The sequence below is a fragment of the Lipophrys pholis genome (assembly GCF_963383615.2).
Source record: "Lipophrys pholis genome assembly, chromosome: 19".
NCBI lineage: Eukaryota > Metazoa > Chordata > Actinopteri > Blenniiformes > Blenniidae > Lipophrys > Lipophrys pholis.
Genome location: NC_137647.1, coordinates 5,407,385 through 5,428,433, shown reverse-complemented (window position 1 = coordinate 5,428,433; position 21,049 = coordinate 5,407,385). Strand labels below are relative to the sequence as shown.

Below are 21,049 nucleotides of genomic sequence, written 5' to 3'. Positions count from 1 at the left end.
GACAAATTTGATTCTCAAAAATCGTGTTTCACTGACTGCTAATCACAAGAATGCCGAGATTAAGTTTTGAACGGAGACTAAGTGCCTTCACGTGAAAGCAGATGGGCTTGGTTAGCAGCCATTACGGCGGCGGGCCTGCGCTGCTGCTCCGTCCAGGGGGTATTGTCTCGTACAGAGGTAAAATCTGGATGCCATTCATGCTCGCCATATTAGCACACAAAGAGACCCGTGTCTCTGCCATAAATCACATAATCAAATTACTGACTCCGCTAATGTGAGAAAGGTTGGGCATCATGTGGAGAAAACATAAAGAGAAGATGAGAAAGTGAACGACTTGTGTCTTATGTGAAATACTGTAAATTGTTTTTCACGTGCTCTCGATAACGCCAAATATCCGCGACCGATACTTTCTTCTTTCTTATCCTCCTTCTCTATCAAGAGTCTCTCTATTTGACAGGATGAGCCTTCTCAGCTACCCTGTTCCCGATCTAGACGCCACCTTACAGGAAGTGGGTCGTGTTCTGCAGCTCACCCTGGGACCCGACCTTTACCCAGAGTTCAAAGCTGCGCTGCACCAACAGCGGGGGCTTCTTGAAGAGGCCCAGCAGAAATTTACAAGCCACGCTGAGGGCCAGGAGAACTGGGTGACCAACCAGTTCAAGAGAGGCTTGTTGTCTTGTGCGGACCCCTTGCCCACCTCCACAGCCCTCCCCGTTGTTCTTCTCCCATCGAAGACAGAGAAATGCTCGCAGCTTGGAAGGGCCGCCGCTCTGCTCTGGGCAGCGGCAAGGCTGTACAGCGAGCCTCTCTTGCTGGAGGGCGACGTTCCGATGGAGCACACACAGCAGTCCGAAGTATTTGCTGCCAGCCGCATTCCTGGCAAAGGTCAAGATGAAATTAAGGTGAGAACACTGACAAGAGCGGAATGTTTTCTTCAATTTGAGTCAATTTGGTTAACCTCTGTTTGATCGAGGGTGAATCCTGAATGATCCTCTTTGATCTCTCATTCATTTGAAACTTCTTCAAATCTCTAACGCTCTCTTAACTAGGTCTACCCAGACAGCCTCCATGCTGTCATTACCTGTGCTGCCGGAGTGTTCCCTGTTGACATCCTGTGGCGTCCGAGCACCGGAGGGCCGGTTTCTGCTCGATCGTTCATCGACATCCACAACCAGCTGGCTCAGGTGATGGATCAGCCCAATGCAGAAAAAAACAACGATCCGTCTGCCATTTGTTGTCTCTCGGCCCTGGAGCGCAACACCTGGGCTGATATTCGGGAAAAGATCCTCGAGCGCGGAGGAGCGGCAGTAACATCACTGGGGCTGATGGAGAGCGCCGTGTTGACCCTCTGTCTGGAAGACTGCGACGCCCCCGCTGAGCTGGCCGACGTCCTGAACGCCGTGAGGCTGGGGGGCAGAGGTGACGGTCCATATCTGAGATACTACGATAAGGTACATCGCTCTCATACACAAATACTAAACCCAACCACAGTAGGAGCAGGTTAACGATCATTTTACAACAGGTTTTTCTCAAAAAAACATCTCATAATTTCCATTGGTTCAATGTGAATTAAAGTTTTTTATTTTATTTTATTTTATTTATTTATTTATTTTATCTTTCAATGTGAATTTTAAACGCCACTGCACGGACAAATACAGTCTACAAGACATTGTAACATGATCTAGATTGTTTCATTCAATGAATTCATGGACTATGTAAGAAATAGATCAATCAGTAATCAGTTTTTTATATACGTATTCATTTCACAAAGTTATTTCCCCCAATACAATACAAAATTCATTGAATTAACAGCCAGGTACTGTAAGTATATATATATATATATATATATATATATATATATATATATATATAAAGCTTTTTACAACATTTATTTTCTGTTTGTTTTTGACAGGTGGTGAACCTGGTGGTGTTCAAAGACAGCACGGCTGGGATGGTGTTTGAGCACAGCGCTGTGGATGGGATGGTCGCCGCGCTTGTGACTGAACGCATGTACCATCTATCTGAGACTGCTGATATAAATCTAGTCCAGAAGGACAAAGAAAATATGACCAAGTGGGCCACCGTAAACAATGTTACCTCTGCTTGCCCGAGTCCTTTACCTTTCCCTTTGCAAGGAGAACATTTGCCCCAACAGGGGCGGGATCTGAAAGAAACACATCCAGTTCTCACCTTTGATGTGTCTTCCTATCCTGATGTCTTTTCTACGCTCAGGAGCCAGAGGGGCCTGTATGATGCCTGGGTTAACTTCTCCTTGCAGCTCTCCCTCAGACAGACTCTCGGAGAATCTGCCGCTTGTCACATGCTAGTCACACCGACCCACATGCGCCACTACAAACATGGTCGCTGTGATCCTACATACTCACTTACCACACAGTCTCATAAGTTAGTAGGGGCCCTGGCATCCTGCTTTAGTCCAGGGAACACAATCCAGTACACTACTGACCTACTGCGGTTGTTCCATGTGGCCTTTTTGGAGCATAAAAACCTCATAAAAAAGACCAAAAATGGTCAAGGTGTTGGTCCCCACCTCGCTGCCCTGCGTCAATCTTTGCCATCTGACAGTCCACTGAAAACGTTCCTCGACCCGTTTGGATGTCCATCAGTGTATCTCACAGGCACGGATCTGATGGAGGGTGTGGAATGTGGTGTAGGAAATGTCTATGCTCAAAATCAGCTGGCTGTGAGCTATCTGGGAAAGAAAGACAAGGTCCGCATTGTTCTGAACGGAAAAGGCAGCTTTGTTCTTACGCTGGAGAAGCTTAAAGAAAATCTCCAGGTAAATCTAAAGTTAGTGATGCTTCTTGCTGTACGATATGCCATTGCAAGCCAAATGGGCGCCCTGGAGTGTTTACTCCAACAAGGTGAAATGGAGAAAATGAATGGAGAGATGGTTTACTGCCCAGAGAGCCCATTCGATGGCAGATGTGCTGATGACTCTTCCTCGAACCAAAACCTGGACTACATGCTCATAATTCATGGTGGTGCTGGAGAGGACATGATGCTGAATCCCAAAGTGATAGAGGTCATTGAGTTTGCTTTACAAACAGCCTTGACCCTTGGGTCCCAAGTGCTCCAGCAAGGTGGGAAAAGTCTGGATGCAGTTCAGCGATCAGTGGAGGCTCTAGAGGACTGCTTCCTGTTTAATGCAGGTAAAGGTTCTGTGTTAAACAAGGATGGTAAAAATGAAATGGAGGCAACCATTGTAGATGGTACTACAGCCAGGTCCGGATCGGTTGCTTGTGTGCAAAGAATTAAGAATCCCATAAAGGCAGCCAGATGTGTCATGGAGAACAGCTCACATTCACTGATGGTGGGAGATGGAGCTGAGGAATTTCTGCTGGAGTTGGAGAAGAAGGAGAAACCCGTTGGGGCTGAATATTTCTACACTGAACTACGTCACAAAGAGCTAATTGCAAAACTTAGTGGTGGAAGTACTTCAACAAACAATCACCCACAAACAGTTGGTGCTGTGGCGGTGGATTGTTTTAATAGCTTGGCTGCTGCATCCTCCACAGGTGGATTGGTAGGAAAGCTGAAGGGACGAGTTGGGGATACAGCAGTAGTAGGAGCAGGAATATATGCAGATGACAATCTAGCTATTACCTGCTCTGGAGACGGAGATGTTTTTCTGAGGAACACAGTTGCACAGAAAATAGCAAGTTTGTACTATCTCAAAGGTCACAGCCTCAGGCAAGCATGTAGGGAAGTGATGAATGAAAATCTGAAAGGGGTCTGTGCAGGTGTTATTGCTGTGGACACTAAAGGTGATGCAGTCATAGAAACGAATGCTGGTGTGATGTCTGTCGCCTCAGTGCTTAAAGGCATTTCCCGAGTTGAGGTCCTCAGACCTCTCAATGACATCTCTAATGTCATTTGGGAAACAGATGAACTGGTTGCATATCTAGATCCCAATCCCTGGATCCCTGGGTCCACCATTCTGACAAGAAAGACGCTGAGTGGTCTAAGCAGCATCTTCCAGTTGGCTTCTCCTGATTTTGTTGCTCTGCTTAAAGCTGCAAGAGCTGTGTCAAAATTACTTTGTGAGAGGCTCGGGGTGCAACGCTGTGCTTTGGTCTTCAATCCATTGCCTGACGAGCCAGCTCAAATCAGACTCCTCCCGCTTCATGGCCTTGAGCCAAAGTGGCAACCCCATCTTGCTGGAGATGAGGAATTCCATGCCTACAATCCTGGCTACTGCACCTCAAAAAGTGGCCAACGCTGGAGTGATGAAGCACTGACCCAAATACAGGCCAAGATCAGAACTGCATTGCCAACATCCAATGCACCCTATTGCTTTGACTTCTTTGGGGACCCCTCAGATGAGAACCTGTTCAGTCGTATTGTGCGCGGCGAGCAGAAACAGTGGAGGGTGTGGGAAGACAACAGGCATGTGGCTTTCCTCACACCGTACCCAAATAGTCCTGGACTAACAGTGGTTGTGCCACGCAAACCACTGACTAGTGACATATTCAAACTGGACGAGTCTGACTTCACAGCACTGATCTTAGCCACCTACAAAGTTGCACGACTGCTTGAAGAGGGAATGAAAGCTTTGGATGTTGCCTTGATCTTTGAGGGCTTTGAGATTGATTATGCGCATGCCAAGCTGATGCCACTGGTATCTTCACCTGATGGCACTAAACCTGCCAAGCTGGAGTTAGAATGTGTTGACAGCTACCCTGGATACGTGTCATCCCTGAATGGCCCAGCAGCTGAACCCGAAGCTCTCAAAAACATCCACTTGAAAATCACCCAGTGCAGGTCTCCTCATTCATGGGAAGACCCACAATCTCACCCGAGACTTGCTATCAAGAGCCAGTGGTACCGGAACCTGTTTCAGATACAGAACACCCTTTTCCACAGTACAGTGGATTATTTCAAGAGTTCCTGCCAGTACTCCTATGCTCTGACCCCACTCACCACAGACACAATCTCCTCCCCAATGGGCCTGGGATCTGACTCCGAACCTGTTTCTGTGAGCCTACTGGGACAGGATGTCTACCTGGCTGACTCCATGCAATTTGTTCTTGAATACTTTCTGCGCTTCCAGGACAATCTCCCTGGTGCGTATTACATATCTCCCAGCTTTCGGGGAGAAGATCCTGATGCCACGCATTTGAACCAGTTCTACCATGTTGAGTGTGAGTTGTTGGGTGACATGGACCGAGCAATTTCCGTGGCAGAGGGATACTTGGCTCATCTCACCAAGTCTATGTTGAAGAATCACTCAGAAATAATCCTGAACACTGCCGGGACACTGACACATGTCACTGCTCTGTTGGGCAAACTGGGTGGAAAAACCACGCTACCGAAAGTCTCTCTAGACCAGGCCGTTCCCATGATGCCCTCTGCTGATTGCTTAGAGTGGGTACAAGATGGCCAGCCGCACTTTGGCAGAAAGCTAACTCGCAAAGGAGAACACGTTTTAATGGAGAGATATGGGGGTGCTGTTTGGCTGACTGAGATGGACCACCTCGGCGTCCCCTTCTACCAGGCATACGTGGAAGGCAGTGGGCGAAGCAAAGCCAAAGCTGCTGACCTTTTACTGGGGTTGGGTGAGACAGTTGGTCTCGGTGAACGCCATTCGATGCCTGAAATGGTGCAAGAGGCCCTCAGACACCACGCCGTGCCAGAGCAGTCCTACAAATGGTACATTAACATGCGCCAGGTGAAACCGCTTCTCACCAGCGGTTGGGGCATGGGCACAGAGCGCTACCTGTGTTGGCTGCTTCAGCACAATGATGTCAGAGACATACAGATCATACCCAGGATGAAAGGTGTGAAGTACATGCCTTGATGGAATGCTATGGACAACGAACTACAAACTCTGATCAATCTTGGGGTTCCTTACAATTCTTTAAACGTATATATCCATGAAATGACAAAATGGTTCTTTTGTAACGGATTGATTAATTTTTCTAGTAAATTTTCACCAACTCCTCATTAATAAAGTACCTAGAACCTTGAACCTTGAAATATTGCAGTATGCTATAGACATTTATCAAACAAAAACAAAAACAACCACAAAAAAATGTCAAAGGTGGCACAATATACAGGTCAATACAGGACAATTATGACTGTTCAAAAAAATGTTCTTGGTTTTTTTAATGACTGTTCATAGAAAATGTGATTCATGCGTGGTTTCATTTTTATTGTTTTAGTTTTACAATATTTTCTTTCCACCCTTAATGGTTAAAGTGAAAACAACACAAGAAGTAAAGCAAAGTTTATTCTGACTTATGTTTATTTCTTCGTTTCTAGAATAAAGGTGATTATTTGTGTGGAGCAAAGCATTCTTTGCAGGGCATAAATAACTTGGTTTTAAGATCCTTTTTTAATCCTAACATGTTGTATTCAGTTATACAAGTATTTTTTTTTTCTCACATTTTCTATCTATATTTCATTTTTACTACAGTCATAGGGTCATATAGATATTGTTTCTTTGCTGTTTTAACTATGCAAAAAATGTGACAACGCCAAAAGAGTTTTTAAAAAGTCTAATGATACCTGTTCTCAGCAGATGTAAATTTGAATCATATCACAACACTGTGTGAGATCAACTGTCATGTTCACTCAATAAATGTTTTATGGTGTAACAGAAAAAAACATCTCTTTGTTGTTTGTTTGTTGTTGTTGTTTTTAAATACATTTAGTATTCATACATTATCTATTACTGTTGAAATGATAAAATAAAAAAATACCTCAAAATGTATCCCAAAAGTGACTTAATGTTTTGTTTTGTTTTTCTTAGGACCTTAAAGTCACAATTAGGTCCCCATAAACAGAAACGTGGGACCACTTCCCGCCAGACCCAGAAGTTCCAATTCTTTTTAATCAATTGTCACACAGTCAAACTCATATAGATCCCTTTATGAAAAGCAAAATGCATTAAATTAAACTGTAACTCTGATAAGAAAAGAAAAACCTGATTATCTGTTAGTTGGGCTTTGGCTTCCAGAGGTAAATCATTGTTTACAGTTGGAAAAGATCAGCTACTCAAAACAAAACAGATTTAATACTTTTTTTTTTAAATATATTTCGCAACAGTTCATTGACTATATGCAAAACTTTCAATATTCCATGATTGAATGAGTCATTAGTGGTTGCCCTCCTCCGCTACTCCACAAACCAGTTTGTCTTTGTTTATGATTTGTGTTTCTGTCCACATAATAAAAATGCCAACCATATGTAAAATATTCGAGAAAAAAAAGAAAAGAAAAAAAGAATAAAAGCCACCTAAAAAAATGTATTTTTAAAAATAATCATGACTTTATTCTCAGAAATCTGACTTTTAAATCAAAACTGAGATTTTGCTTTGCACACATCTCTTTTTCTAGGTGGCCCCAGTGCTTTTGTTTTTTTAAAGGTACAATAATTTCTTAATTTTTTAAATTGACCCTAATTTTAATTTTAATTTTTCTTTTTGTTTTGCCCCACGTCCACTTACCCGCTTTTTAATAAGAATAAGAATAAGAATAAGAATAAGAATAAGAATAAGAATAAGAATAAGAATAAGAATAAGAATAAGAATAAGAATATGTATATGCCGAAAACGATCACACAAATCGGACCCGGAAGTGATACATACGTCAATGGTTTCATTTCCGGGTGTCACTGTGGTACCTGACCCCGGCTGGAGCTGGGCTGTTTTCTGATCTCAGCACTAAATCTTTGGCCTCCTTTCTGAAACGTATGGGGTTTATTTTACGTTTATATGTTTCTTCTATTTGTGTCACTGTTTCTCTGCTGTTTTAATTATCATGTCTACTCCGCAAAGATGTCTTAAAGTAAGGTCAGCGCCTTCTGAGGCTAACAGCTAGTTAGCTCGTTCAGGAGATGTGTGACTCTCCGTCGAGCCAGCCATTTTCTACAGAGCACTGAACCACGTCGGTTTACATAGTTGTTTTTTAGACATTGTCAGTGAAATTGTCTCTTTAGCGTGCTGTGGGTTGAAGTAAAAGACGATCCACGACATTTAACCGTGATTTTTGTTAATGTGTTCTATAGTAAGGGGTTCCCACTGCACCACATGTGTACCCAACAACACACTGCGGAAGGATCGGCTCATTTTCTTCCCTTTAAATGTGACCTTCATCTCCTACCTATAGGTTTTCAAGATAGAAATGACACACATGCAGTTCATGTGACAATGGATTAACCTGCCAGTCTCTTGTGTAGATTGTAGCAACAATGTCAACACGCCCTAAGAGATTCTTGTTTGACTGGCTTGTTTCATTCCTCCAGATAATGTGTTGTTACAGTAATAATCCTCTGTAACTAAGTATGATTGGTTTGTTTATGTTTGAGCTGTACGTTCTCATAAGAGCTGCACAGTTTTAGTTAAAAATGCCATGTGTTTGACTTGAGATAAACAAACACTGGAGTATATGGTGTGCTTTGGAATTTGCACTTCCAGATATCCGTGCTCTTTATTTTTTTCTAATCAATTGCAACTGTCCTGCATTTTGTGTGTGCGCGTGCGTGTGTGATCCCTTATCCGCTTGCAGCAAGAAAAATAAGATTTGGTCTCAAAACAGTCTAGTGTACTCAGGCTCTATCTGATTGACCACAGGGGATGACATGCATGAATGAAAACATATAATTCATTCCAGTTCAGCCCATCGTATGTATACTGTGAATGTTTTAATGCAATGACAACAGTGTTTTGATATATCCAGTTGTGTTTATTTGGTTATTTAGCACAATATTACGACTCTTAGCTGTCTTAAGGAGCTTTACACTCCTAGTCACAGTAATGCTCACACTCACACTAATGGTGATGGCTATCGTGCATGTCACCCACACGCCATTAGGAGCAACCCGATCTTGGTCTTAAACCTTACAAAGGAATATATGATCCAGTCTTCCATTTTCTTGATGCTTTAATTACTCAATAAGCACAGATATATCATATAAGTGCTGTGTCATCCTGAGAGGTGCTTTTACTCTGGTGGAATAACATCAATCCATCCGTCTCAAAGCTTTGGTTTTCTTTCCTTTTGCCCAGTTGTCAGGGTGTACCCCCTCCTCATGTGCGATCCCTGATGGGCAGCTGGTCTCGCAGCGCTGTGCTGGAGCTCTACAGGGCGTTGCTCCGTGCAGGGCGTCATCTTCAGTACACAGACCGCAATTACTACCGTCGGGCTGTGGCACGCGAGTTCCGGCGCTGCCAGGCCCTGACGGTGCCCGAGGACAAAGAGGACGCGTTGAAGAGGGGGCAGTTCTTCCTCAGCAGCCGACTCGGTGGGCTTATGTAGGAGGAAGGGCTCAGCGGGCCGTCCGGTGGTGGGTTAAAGGTCGTTTGGAGGTGTATGTCCCAGGTGGGTCTTCAAATGAGTCTAATGTTATTAGACTTGAGCTATTCCTTAGAGGATGACGTGGAGGAGTCAATGCTTGTTTTGTGCTTTTCCAACAGTCACATTGGTTACTAAACACATGTTGAAGCCTCTGGGCTCAGCAGTGTGCTCTTCCACTCAATTTCTTCTTTGTCTCTTTTCAGTTGAAGGATGGCGGGGGTGAACGGAGACCGTAAAGGAAAGAAGGACGACAATGGGATCGGAACAGCCATTGACTTCATGCTCTCCAATGCCAAGCTTGTGCTGGGAGTGGGAGGGGCAGCCATGCTTGGCATTGCAACACTCGCTATGAAAAGAGTACGTATAAAGACATGAGTCGCTGTATTTTTCAGGCACGATGAAAGCTAAAATAGGCAAACTTTGTGCAGATGTATGATCGTGCCGTAAGCGCTCCCACCAGCCCCACCAAGATGGAGCAGACGGGGAAGAGGAGCTGGGAGGAGCCGGCCTGGATGGGCTCGTCACCGAGGGTGTTGAATCACAACATAAAGTCCACAGTGAGCCGCTCGATGCAGAATTTACCCACTTCTGCACACACCTTTGAACCAGGTAACTAAAACATACTACTCAGTGAAATGATTTACATTTTGAATGTTTTTTTTTCCACTTTTGCCATGACACTATTTGGTGTTGTTAAACAGTTTTAAAGGTTATACTCTTTCAGACATCTGGATTTTTTTTATCTGTTAACAGACGGTCTGCTTGGAGGATTCTTGCTCTTCCTTTACAGTGGGTGTCGGCTTTTTGTAGTGTAGATACCCCACTGCTTAGCATTAGTGAAATATGATTTAGTTGAACCTTAATGTCTTAGCCGATACTTTATAACAGGGGTGTCAAACTCATTTTTCTTCCAGGGCCGGGCCATTAAATAATGGCATTATAATGTATAGACAACTAGAACTCTGAATTCTGTCTTTGTTTGAGTGCAACAAAGTATTAATCCATCAAATTTAAGAAACTATCCTTTTATAACACGACAAACTGAAATTTGAATAAAAGAAATTCCATTTCTACAATATTCTGCCTCAGTTCACCGTGTGCTTTACAATTTACAGATCAGAGTGGATTTTTATTTCACTATTTACATCTTCAATGGCGTGAAACATTCAGCCTCATGTCGCTAGAACTCAAAAATGTAATAAGACCAGTCCAAGTGTCTGCAACCTGTGGTTCTTCAGCCCCTCTGTAGGAGTTCCCCGAATCCTCCAGAAAATTCTATGTAAATGATCATTTTTCTTTTCTTTTTATTATTTTATGAATATGGCACATTGTTCTTCTAAAATAGTCTAATCTGCTGACTAAAAACTGTTAAATAAGACAAAACTGCTAAAAACAGGTGGAATTACAGAAAACAGATAAAATGGCAAAAACTGTTCTATTAGGAAATGCTCAGCAGCTAAAATAGTCAAGATGCTTAAAAAATCTGCTAAATTGTAACAATTAAATTTTGTGAATTACATTTTTTTGTTTTTTCTTCATCGCAGATCTTAAGCATGTTTTGCGGCTCAAAATCTAGAAACTTCTTTAATGTAGACACGTCAACATCTGTGCATTAATCCTGATCAGCTGGACGGACTCGCCACGTAAGACAAACTAAAGAGGAAAGAAAATAAGTTAAACCCGTGTGCCAAATCAATTTATTGCAGGTGATGTCATAATTTCCTCTTGCGAGCCTAATTAGAGTCTCTGGCCGTATGTTTGACACCCCTGCTGTAGAAAACCCTGTCGATGTTACTTTTTAAAACCTGATAAGTTCAGAACCCTAAAGCTCCTAAACTACTTGTATCTTTTGAACTCCTCGATGCTTTTGTTTGTCGTCAGACTGCCTGCGGAGGGCCGTGGGTCGATCTGCTGTGGGAGCGAGCGGTGCCACTCAGTCGGACATGCTGCGGGCCCGAATGCGTCTGTCTCTGCAAGAACACCTGTGGGACTTTTACCAAAATAACGTGGACATCCCTGCGGAGGAGCAGGCGGTGGCCAGGAGGGCGGCGCTGGACATCTGTGCGGAGCTGAGAGTGTTTCTTCATGCCAAGTTGCCCGACATGCCCCTCAGAGAGATGTACCTCAGTGGGAGTCTGTATGACGACCTTCAGGTAGCAGGTTTCACCCATTTTAGTTTTCTCTTCCTCGTAAAGAAATAGAAACTGACAAATAGTGATTTTTTCTCTCTTTCTATTCTCAGGTGGTGACAGCTGACCACGCCCAGTTGATGGTGCCTCTTATCCTGGAGAAGAATCTGTGGTCGTCCGTCCCGGGCGAAGACACCATCATGAATGTCCCAGGGTTCTGGCTTATCCGCAGAGAGAACCTGGAATATTTTCCACGGAACAGCAGCTACTGGGACCGCTGCATGGTGGGAGGTTACCTCTCCCCGAAGTCAGTCCTGGAGGTTTTCGACAAGCTCGTCGCCGGCTCCATCAACTGGCCCGCCATCGGGAGCGTCCTCGATTACATCATCCGCCCCGTCGTCCCCTCAGAAACCCTGACCCTGGAGGTGCAGTACGAGACGGACCGCAAGCTGTACGTGGACTTCCTGCCTCTGCTCGTGATGGAGGACGGGACCTCGCTGATCGCCAAGCCGCACCGGCTCGCCGCCGAGCGCCACGAAAACCTGTGGCGGCAGAGCTTCCGCGTGGCCGAGACGGCGAAACTGCGCGCGCTAGATCAGGAGGACGGAGGCTGCCGTTGCGCCTGCCTTAAAGTGGCCAAGGCCATGTGCAAGCTCAACCCCGCCCTTCACCGGCTCAACAGCAGCCAGCTCACCAACACCATCCTGTTGCTCAGTGAAAAAGAAGGCGACTGGACACAGGAGGCGCTGGCGGACCGCTTCCTCCAGCTGCTGCGAGCACTAGTGGGACACCTAGAGGCCGGGAGGCTGCCGTGTGCCCTCAGTCCTAAAGTCAACCTGTTCTGTGAGCTTACGGAGCAGGAAGTGGACGAGCTGGGGTACACGCTCTACTCCGCCCTCTCAGACCCAGAGGGCCTCCTGAGAACTGCACTACCACAGCCCTCCAATCTCTGACGTGGTGCACCGCTCAGAAACATCAACTCTGATCGGGGTTACCGAAACAAAAACGCATCATCTGCATGAAAATATCCTCTCTGTCAACACACACACACACACACACACACACACACACACACACACACACACACACACACACACACACACACACACACACACACACACACACACACACACACACACACACACACACACACACACACACACACACACACACACACACACACACACACACACACACACACACACACACACACACACACACAGACAGTCTTGAGTCTTCATGCCTCAGTTGGAACATCAGTGAAATCACCCAAATACGACTTTTAATCTCAGACATAAGCGTCAGTGTGTCCGAGCTACCTGGAGCCAGTGTATTAATGAAGTTACGAGTCGGAAAGATTTTTACCGTCCCGTCAATTAAAATGGACAGAGTCGCCTCGTTTGGTGAGATCCATACATAAAGTGAAATCTGCCACATTTGAATTCCTCTTAGAGAGTTTGAGAAAATCTGATGCAGTTCAGGGTTGTCGGTGCTGTCGGTGCTGACGGTGCTGCGGTGCTGGGTCCACTCCACTGCACCAAGAGCCACGTAAAGCTGATTGTGTGTGTACGCCAAGCTAAGTGTTAATACATCTGCAATCAGGACTCAACATCTTTGAATTGCACGGGTGACCCAAGTGTCTCTTCATTCCCTCTTTTTTTTTATATATATATATATATATATATATATATATATATATATATATATATACCTGAAAGTGCTTCATTTCTGCGAGAAATCTTCATTAATACAGTGGCTGAGTGTATAATGTTCGCGTTACATGTTACCAGGGTGGAAATGAAAACAAATGTGTGTTTGGAATGTCTGCAACTTGCATGTGCCGCCTACTCTGGAAAACAAACCCATGAATTTACACCGACCTGAAAGTTCATGAGTGTTTCTGATTTCAGATGAATTGACCTGATGTAAAGTGAAACATCTACTATAAACATGCTCGCATACCGTATGAGGGGAAAAGGTGTTTGGTTTGATGAAATTCCACCTTAAGCAAGAGCGACATTCTAGAAAATCTATGTGACGTTTTAAATACAAGAGCTGCTCTTTGTGTTCGGTTAAGAAACTCATCTAAATACTCTTATTGCTTTTGTGCACAGGTCTGGCGCGCTCATCCTATTTATTTTTTTATTTCTCAAACCTGCTCTATGACAGGAGCTTCAAACCAAATGTTTTTGAGTTCAGCTGGTTCGAAGCCTCGGAGCACGACGCTGTGAGAACACGGTCGTCTCCTGGTATTCTGCTTTAATTTCCTGTTTGGATCCTGGTTGAGTTGAGTTAATGCCTTTTATATAAACACAATCATCACGATTGGGCCTGGATCTCTGTAGCTATGACTCTGCAGTTGCACAGACCCGCTGGTACGAATCGGCAGGAGCGTTCCGTTGTCCTCTTTGTTGTATTATTTCCCAGTATTAGTAGCTGTGAGAGTGGAGCCTCTTGCGACCTTGTTTGAGGCTATTTTAACCCCGATTAACTGGCAGTCCGAGTAGCCAGACATGGATTATCCTGAATCACACCGAGCAAAACGGCGAGTCCTGTTTGCACCCCGCTGTCTTTTTGGCTGGGTGATCTATGGCGGCGTTAACGATGAACGGGCTGCTCCTGCCCGTCAGATCTCCAGTGTTTGATAACGAAATTGGAGGCGCTTGTCACTATTACATCGTGACCTAATCAGTGGGATCCACGCACAGATCCTCACTTGTGTCGCAGCGGGCGTCTCTCCGGTAAATTTTCAAAACTCACCCCCTTGATGTTGGTATGGGAAATAATGGCGTGGTTGCTTTTGTTGTCACTTCTTAGCCTTAGAATATCAAAATGCAGTGACCTGGAGCGAGTGTCCCCTCGATGCCCCGCCCACTGTGTGTATAGTGTACATACACAGAGGGATTTGGGTCGTGTGTAGCTGCGTTGTGCGTTCGGTTAAAAAAAAGAAATCATCCAAATAATAATGGAAAAAACAGGTGAATATTTTTGTATTTATTGTACATTTGTAACCAAAAAAAAAGAGCTGATTATTTATTTGCACTGACGTAGTTCAACATGCACTTGTTGCGCTTCACGACGTGCTTCGTCCGTTTCCGCGCATTTCAAGTGTCTTCCTTTGCAGACCTGATTCACGCCACACATTACTTCTGCGCTAACGTAAGGGGAGTCACCGTGCCACATTTGTTTGTTTGTCGTCGTAAAAGAAAAGAGACCCAAAGTAGATCACTACCTCTACCTTGTGGAGTGCAGACGAGCCATACGCTGTGTTGCATGCTATGTACTCTTCTTTTTTCTTTTTCTTTTTTTTTACTTCAGCTCCGGAGTTGGAACAGTGCAGCACTTTGTAATACTTCATAAATAAATAAATGTTGAAACTATATTGTCGTGTTATTTGTGAGCACTCTTAATAAGCCTGTCCACCTAATAAAGATAAAAAATAATTGGGAAACATTTATTCATTGTAATTTCATTCCAGTCAAATTCACATTTGGAATGTGACAAGAAATGTGTCTTTACGGTGTACAAAATCTAGCAATGCTTTTCATTTGCTAGGAATTAACCCCCAAAAAATCCACTGAAATTGTCAAAAGACCAAATTGAAGCACATGCAATGCATAATAATCCTGCCATAAACAATATGAAATGTTAAAGCTGCACAATTACAAAGACAAAAACAAAAGCAGGACAAACAGTCCCTTTGTTCAGTGGCAGACCACATTAAAAACAAAAATCATTATTATTATAAGCCTGGGTTAAATATTCAAACAAATTTAGGAATTCTGAAAGTCATCGAGTGCAACAGAGACATTCTGCTCAGCGTGACTCTTAACTCGATAAGAGAAGCGTTTGATTCAGCGGTCAGTGGTGTACTTGGCGGGGGCGAATCCCACCCGGTCAGCGTTCCTGTCGAACACAGTGTAGTACCTCCCGATAAACACATCCCCCAGGATCCACAGGGGTCCCGCGGGAGGGGGGATATCCATGGCCATGAAGCCTGAAATGCAAATAGTTGTTCCCATCTGAGACTCCTGCACAGGAGTAAAAAAGAAAAGTTAGAAAAAGTAACCTTATTTATCTGAATTAGATAATTGGACGTAACATCTGCAGTTTTTAAACAAATGATTTGAGACACACACAAAAAGACCCAACATATTTCTCCTGCTCTTCCTGTAGATCACTGCCAAATATCTGAAGACTCATTCTGCCATCAAGGGCGTTTCCATATTCAGCATCTAATTGATGCTTTTACCTCTACAACCACCACAGTGCAACCGAACAGCACAATACAACCACACTACAGTACAACCACACCTGTGAGACCAGCCTGTTTTCACATGTTTGACTTGACGCCGCAGGCACGTAATGAATATTCAGCTCATTAATGTTAATATATGCCTCCTTCTCTTTGAAATGTTTCAGTGATGGATTCCCACTGGATGTCTCAGATCTATGTGATTTTAACTCAATAATTAGAGATTTACTCTGATTAATAAAAAAATTTATCGCAGGAAGAGATAAAAACCCGTCTCATTTTCACGATGATTGAATCTATTTCAATGCAGAGTGGACAAAACACATAAATCCCAGAAGAGAGAAACACTCATACAAGAAGATTTACTCCTGCTGCACAAGGTTTTGCTTCCAGTTGTAAAATTTAGTTGGATGTCAAACTTCCTTTATTTTACACAATTAAATTCTTTCTTATAAATGTTGGATCTTTGGCAATGAATGACTTATTAATAGATTTGACTCTCTGACTTTAGTAAGACACAACAAACACCTGAGAGATTTATTGTTATTTAAATTTATCTGGCATTTTTTTACATCATTACATTTATTATATTGATTTTTCTTTTTACAAAACCTTCACATTTTATGAGTCTCAAGCCAGAATTAATAATACTTGTACTCTCTAGTGTGCATTTTAACAACATTTATTTTAATCCTGTTTCCTCGCCCCCCCTGATTTCATGGTATCTTCAAACTGCATGAGAAAACATAGAAGATTTTACATCTTTATTCAAACTGAATGAATACCTTCATTATATAGTCCTCTCCAGTCAGGTTAAACATCCGCCCCCCAATGTTGAAAGAAATCACAGGCAGAGATGGGATCTTCTTACAGTCGATAAAGTACTAGTGGGAACAGGAATGATTCAAAGTAATTCTCTTTCAGTGCAAAAAGAAAACGATGATTGTCTTGTTTTAAACCAGCTTATTTGAACTGTACCTCTCCCATCAGGAGAGGCAGCGCTCCGATGGCTTTCTGCAGCGCTCGGATTTCCTCCGATGGCCCCACGATGAGCGACGTCCCCGTGTCGACGATGGCCTGGCAGCTGGATTTGCACAGGGTCAGCTGGTTGCCGACGGCAACCCTGCGGGGGATGTTAAGAGACGGAGCCGCAAAGGTTCAACCAAGAGACACGAGACGTTGCTGCAGGCACCCTCTTGGTTAAAATGAGACTTTGAGGTTTGGACTTTAGTCAGAGGAATGAAAGTGTGCCGTTTCCATCTTATGAGGTTTAACAATAGTACGTCTCTTTCTTACCCGTCCATATTAATCTGCCAGTAGGCCTTGCGTGTCACATTAACATAGTGCAGGTCTCCGGTGTAGTACTGTGAGTCTGTCCCACCCAACATCAGCTCTCCACCCACTGCGGCCGTCGGGTCCCTTAGATAGTTTCAGAGAAAAACACAAAATACTTAACTGGAGCATCAAAAGGTGAAACTTTTTACAACATTAAAACCATCACAAAGTTTAGTGATAATAGAATTCAGTATGTATTTCACATTGAAAACCTTGTAAAGATATTTCTGAGCGATTCCTGACCCCATATAGTCTCACTGATCAAGGAGAAGAATCAGCCCACAAAGCCGTAAATGCTTTACAGTGGTTTGGGAAGGGCGTATAATTCAACAGACTATTATCTTATACCTCTATATTCTACTTTGGATAGATGGAGGAGTAATCCAATGTTTGCTTTTGACAAATATGTGGCATAGATTAAGACGTATACCAATATCAAGCCCACTGAAAGTATTTTCAATTCCACTGCATCTCTGTTGTCTTGTTTTTTGTTCATTGTACAAACCTGCTTATGTAGAAAGAGAAGATGTTCTGGGGCAGCAGCTTGGCAGCCATGGCCGTGTCAAACACCGGGGTGACATCAGCGACGGATATGGAGGGGTAGGCCATGCCCAGCACGCCATCGAACCGCGCAATGGCGAACGTGATGCCGGGCTGCTTCACCGCCTCACCGAACTGCTGGCCGGGCACAGGCAGGCCGGCGATCTGCAAGTAGGGACAATCTGAAGTGAATCTCATAATGAAATAATTGAAACGGCGTGATCAGCACCACGGAGGAATGCGGTTGAACAAAGAGCTGTGTGACCGGGGGTGTGTGTGTGGGGGGGTTCTTGAACTCACGGAGACAGTGTCCTCGCTGATGAAGCCAGACAAGCTGCCTCGGCCGTACCGGATCGAGAACTCGGTGCCGTTCTGAACATACGTGCTCGACTTCTTGGAGTTGTACCGATGGTGGACCCCTGATGAGAAAAGACTTTTAGTGAGACTAAAAACTGAAAAAAAAGGATAAAAAGGCAATAACATTTAAAGCGACATATTAGTTTTTAACCTTTGAATCATATTTGCTCATAAAATGCTCAAAAACTTTTGCTTATCTATTAAGACTGTGGGTAATCCCCAAATACCACGGAGTATGACCAATACATACCTGTATTGCTTTCTAAAGTGGGCTAATTATAAGTAAAATTACATCATTTATTTAGGGTTAGAGAGGCTGAAAGAGCATTTAACAAAAAATACTGCTTAATTAAATTAATGTAAATCAGTTTTTGATTAAATCCACTCTGGTGATAAATTAAACGTTTTAAAGTACGATAAATACCAAATTAACCGTGTTTAATTTTGACAGAATTCAATGAAATGATGAATAATTTGGTTTTCAGTTGCCATAATGTGGAAATTTAATTAAGTGAGTAAAGTGTGATATCTTTGTAGGAATGGTTTGTAATGCTTTTTTTTCTTCTTTTTTTTACCCCCCACAAAGCTCCTTTCACAACACGGTAAGAAACTCACAGCAAGCCAAATCGAAGAAGGAGCAGTGAATGGAGGGGACCCAGAGGTTGGAGGAACCAGTGTCAAACAGCACAGTGAAGTCCTGCGGGGGCGTGCCAATGCTGATCACGCCGTAGTATTGGGCCTAAGAAAAAACATGGATGAGTGCAATTCCTTATTCATCTGCATCAGCACAGCAACGAATGGCATGCTTTTGTTTACGCAAACTGAGTGTTGACAGAATTGGAAGGGTGTAACTCGTATGTCGCCTGTAGGTGTGTCGGCATTCAGCGTGCAGCATCACGCCTAAATAAAAAGGAATCTGGTGATACCGGTGACATCGAGACAGAGACGGAAGTGGAGCTACTTCTCAGCATGAACAAGGAAATAATGAGTGATCCAATGTTTCGAGTTCAAAATCAGGAGCTTTGTTTCTACATCATTTATAGTGATTTAGAATTCAGATAAGATAAGATCCTGCTGATGCAGGGCCAACATAGTAAAACATGATAGATATTGAAACATGAGAAAGTGAAAAGGGACTAATGAGAAGAGTAACACGAATAATAAATTTACAATGTACACATTATTCATTCAAGAAATTTTTTTATAGATCTTAAAATATTACAGTATCATAAAATGTAAACACACACACATGAAACAATGAGGCGGAAAACACCACAATAGTGCTAATTCTTCACTAAAACATAAAGAGTCATATTTGTTTAATAACCTGCCACATTGTTGGCTCAGTTTGCAACCAGTTAAGGAAGTAAGACATCAAAAAACTGACATGGCAGTGACAGGAACTGATACTTCAGTATATTCTTTTATTTGCATGTATTATTTTATTCCAGCTTAATCAAAATGTACCTTATATAATCTATTTCAGTACTTTTAAACTCATCTACTTCTATTGACCAAGTCTACAAATTTGAATTAATATTCAAAGCCATTATAACCCATTAACATTGTTGCTAGTAAGTTTATTATTTCATTGAAAATCTATTATATCTATATAATGTACATACATTCTCGTTAAAATAAGGTATATGCTTTAAAACATAGATTTTATGCAAGTGAATTGAATCGAATGCCTCATATTTCTATGTTAAGATTTTTGCTCGTGAATGTTTGGTTTTGAGAAAACGTAGACATTTTTATCATGTTTACTCGAAGCCACAACAAAGAAAAACTTATTAAGTTATTATAACACTACTTTACTGTTCCGGTTCTCTCAAGAGGAAATTGGGCTGCATGTGCCCCCTCCTCAATGTATTATCACCCCTGATATAATCCAATGATTGGTGGGGTGATTTCTATCTCTGCCAGGGGTTAAAGTGTCTTTTGCCATGTTACTGGAACCACCCTTTTTTTTTTTTTTAAATCAATGGTAAATAAACTACTGGTACAACTTGTAACAGGAGTTGTACTCTTTTCCGTCCACCTCTGGGAGTCTCCACTGATATCGTGTGAAGACGATAAAAAAAATGAAATGGTAACTTTTGACTCTTTTGCTGGCGTACATACATCCATGAAGTTGGTGAGCCTCTCCACGGGCAGTTTGGGGGAGGGCGCGCTGTCATGAGGTCCGGTGCGCGCGGCCAAAGTCCGCAACTCCTCCAGAGACAACCCGCTGTCGCTCATCAAACGGCGCAGGCTTCTGGTTTTATGAAGCGGAACTCTGCAAAGATAAAAAGAAAAACAAAAAAACAAAACCCAAATCATTAAAGTAAATATTTAGGGTAACTGTACTCGTGCGTCATGCGCTCCAAGTGGAGGGCTTCTTCCTGGTACGGCGCAAAATACGCATGCAATAAGTGCACAAGTCCATGCCATTTACCTGTTCACTGAGTTATAAATGTCATTAAGTGAGAACAGGTGGGTCTTTTAACGACAAAAAAACATTTGACAGTTAAATTGAGAGGAAGAAAATGAACGTAACAAGTTGCAGCGACACCACCTGATGCGCTTTGGTTACCTTATGATGGCGGCGGACTGAGCGACCAGCAGCGCTCCGAGGATGCACAGGAAATATAGTCGTGACATTTTAATGCCCGCTTAAAAACATTTAAAAAAAACAAACTAATTTTGACAACGACCAGCAGTTTAACTGATTTTGGGAGATGTCTGCTTTCATTCGGGTTTTTCCGCTATGTGGCTCTGTGATTGGAGGAGAATGATCATTCATGTCGTCCTCATTGGTGGAAGACTGTGTCCATCATGCTGCATTATAAAGCGGTGGACTGGCAGCCTGAAGGGGTCACGGGTTGAAATGTGACTGTAGGAATGAGAGATAGGGCACAAACTGAGGGACTGTGAAACCTCAGCTGAGTAAACTGTTCAGGAGCAGGAAAAATTCCTCAAACTGTGATGAATACCTTCTATCGGAAGTGGAGTTTCTTTTTTCTTTTTCTTTTTGGCAGAAGTACTTACATTCTGAAGTGAACGTTTAAATACTATTAAAACATATGGAGGCATTGACTAATCCCAGCTAACAATTTGCGGGGGCAGGTAGACCC

At 43.1% G+C, this 21,049-nt stretch overlaps 2 protein-coding genes across 2 annotated transcripts; one reads left to right on the top strand and one right to left on the bottom strand.

Moving 5' to 3' along the window:
* The first annotated feature begins 9,209 nt into the window (after positions 1-9,209).
* mief1 (mitochondrial elongation factor 1) lies at positions 9,210-12,661 on the top strand. The gene is made up of 5 exons (XM_080487748.1): positions 9,210-9,341; positions 9,521-9,674; positions 9,746-9,926; positions 11,199-11,470; positions 11,560-12,661. The coding sequence occupies exons 2-5, from the start codon at positions 9,528-9,530 to the stop codon at positions 12,397-12,399; spliced, it is 1,440 nt and encodes a 479-aa protein (XP_080343874.1). The 5' UTR covers positions 9,210-9,341; positions 9,521-9,527; the 3' UTR covers positions 12,400-12,661.
* A 1,746-nt stretch (positions 12,662-14,407) lies between these two features.
* napsa (napsin A aspartic peptidase) lies at positions 14,408-20,775 on the bottom strand. The gene is made up of 9 exons (XM_080487756.1): positions 20,509-20,775; positions 20,058-20,211; positions 18,549-18,672; positions 17,877-17,995; positions 17,542-17,741; positions 16,998-17,120; positions 16,680-16,824; positions 16,487-16,585; positions 14,408-15,477 (listed from the first exon to the last, which is right to left on the bottom strand). The coding sequence occupies exons 1-9, from the start codon at positions 20,574-20,576 to the stop codon at positions 15,301-15,303; spliced, it is 1,209 nt and encodes a 402-aa protein (XP_080343882.1). The 5' UTR covers positions 20,577-20,775; the 3' UTR covers positions 14,408-15,300.
* Positions 20,776-21,049: the final 274 nt, after the last annotated feature.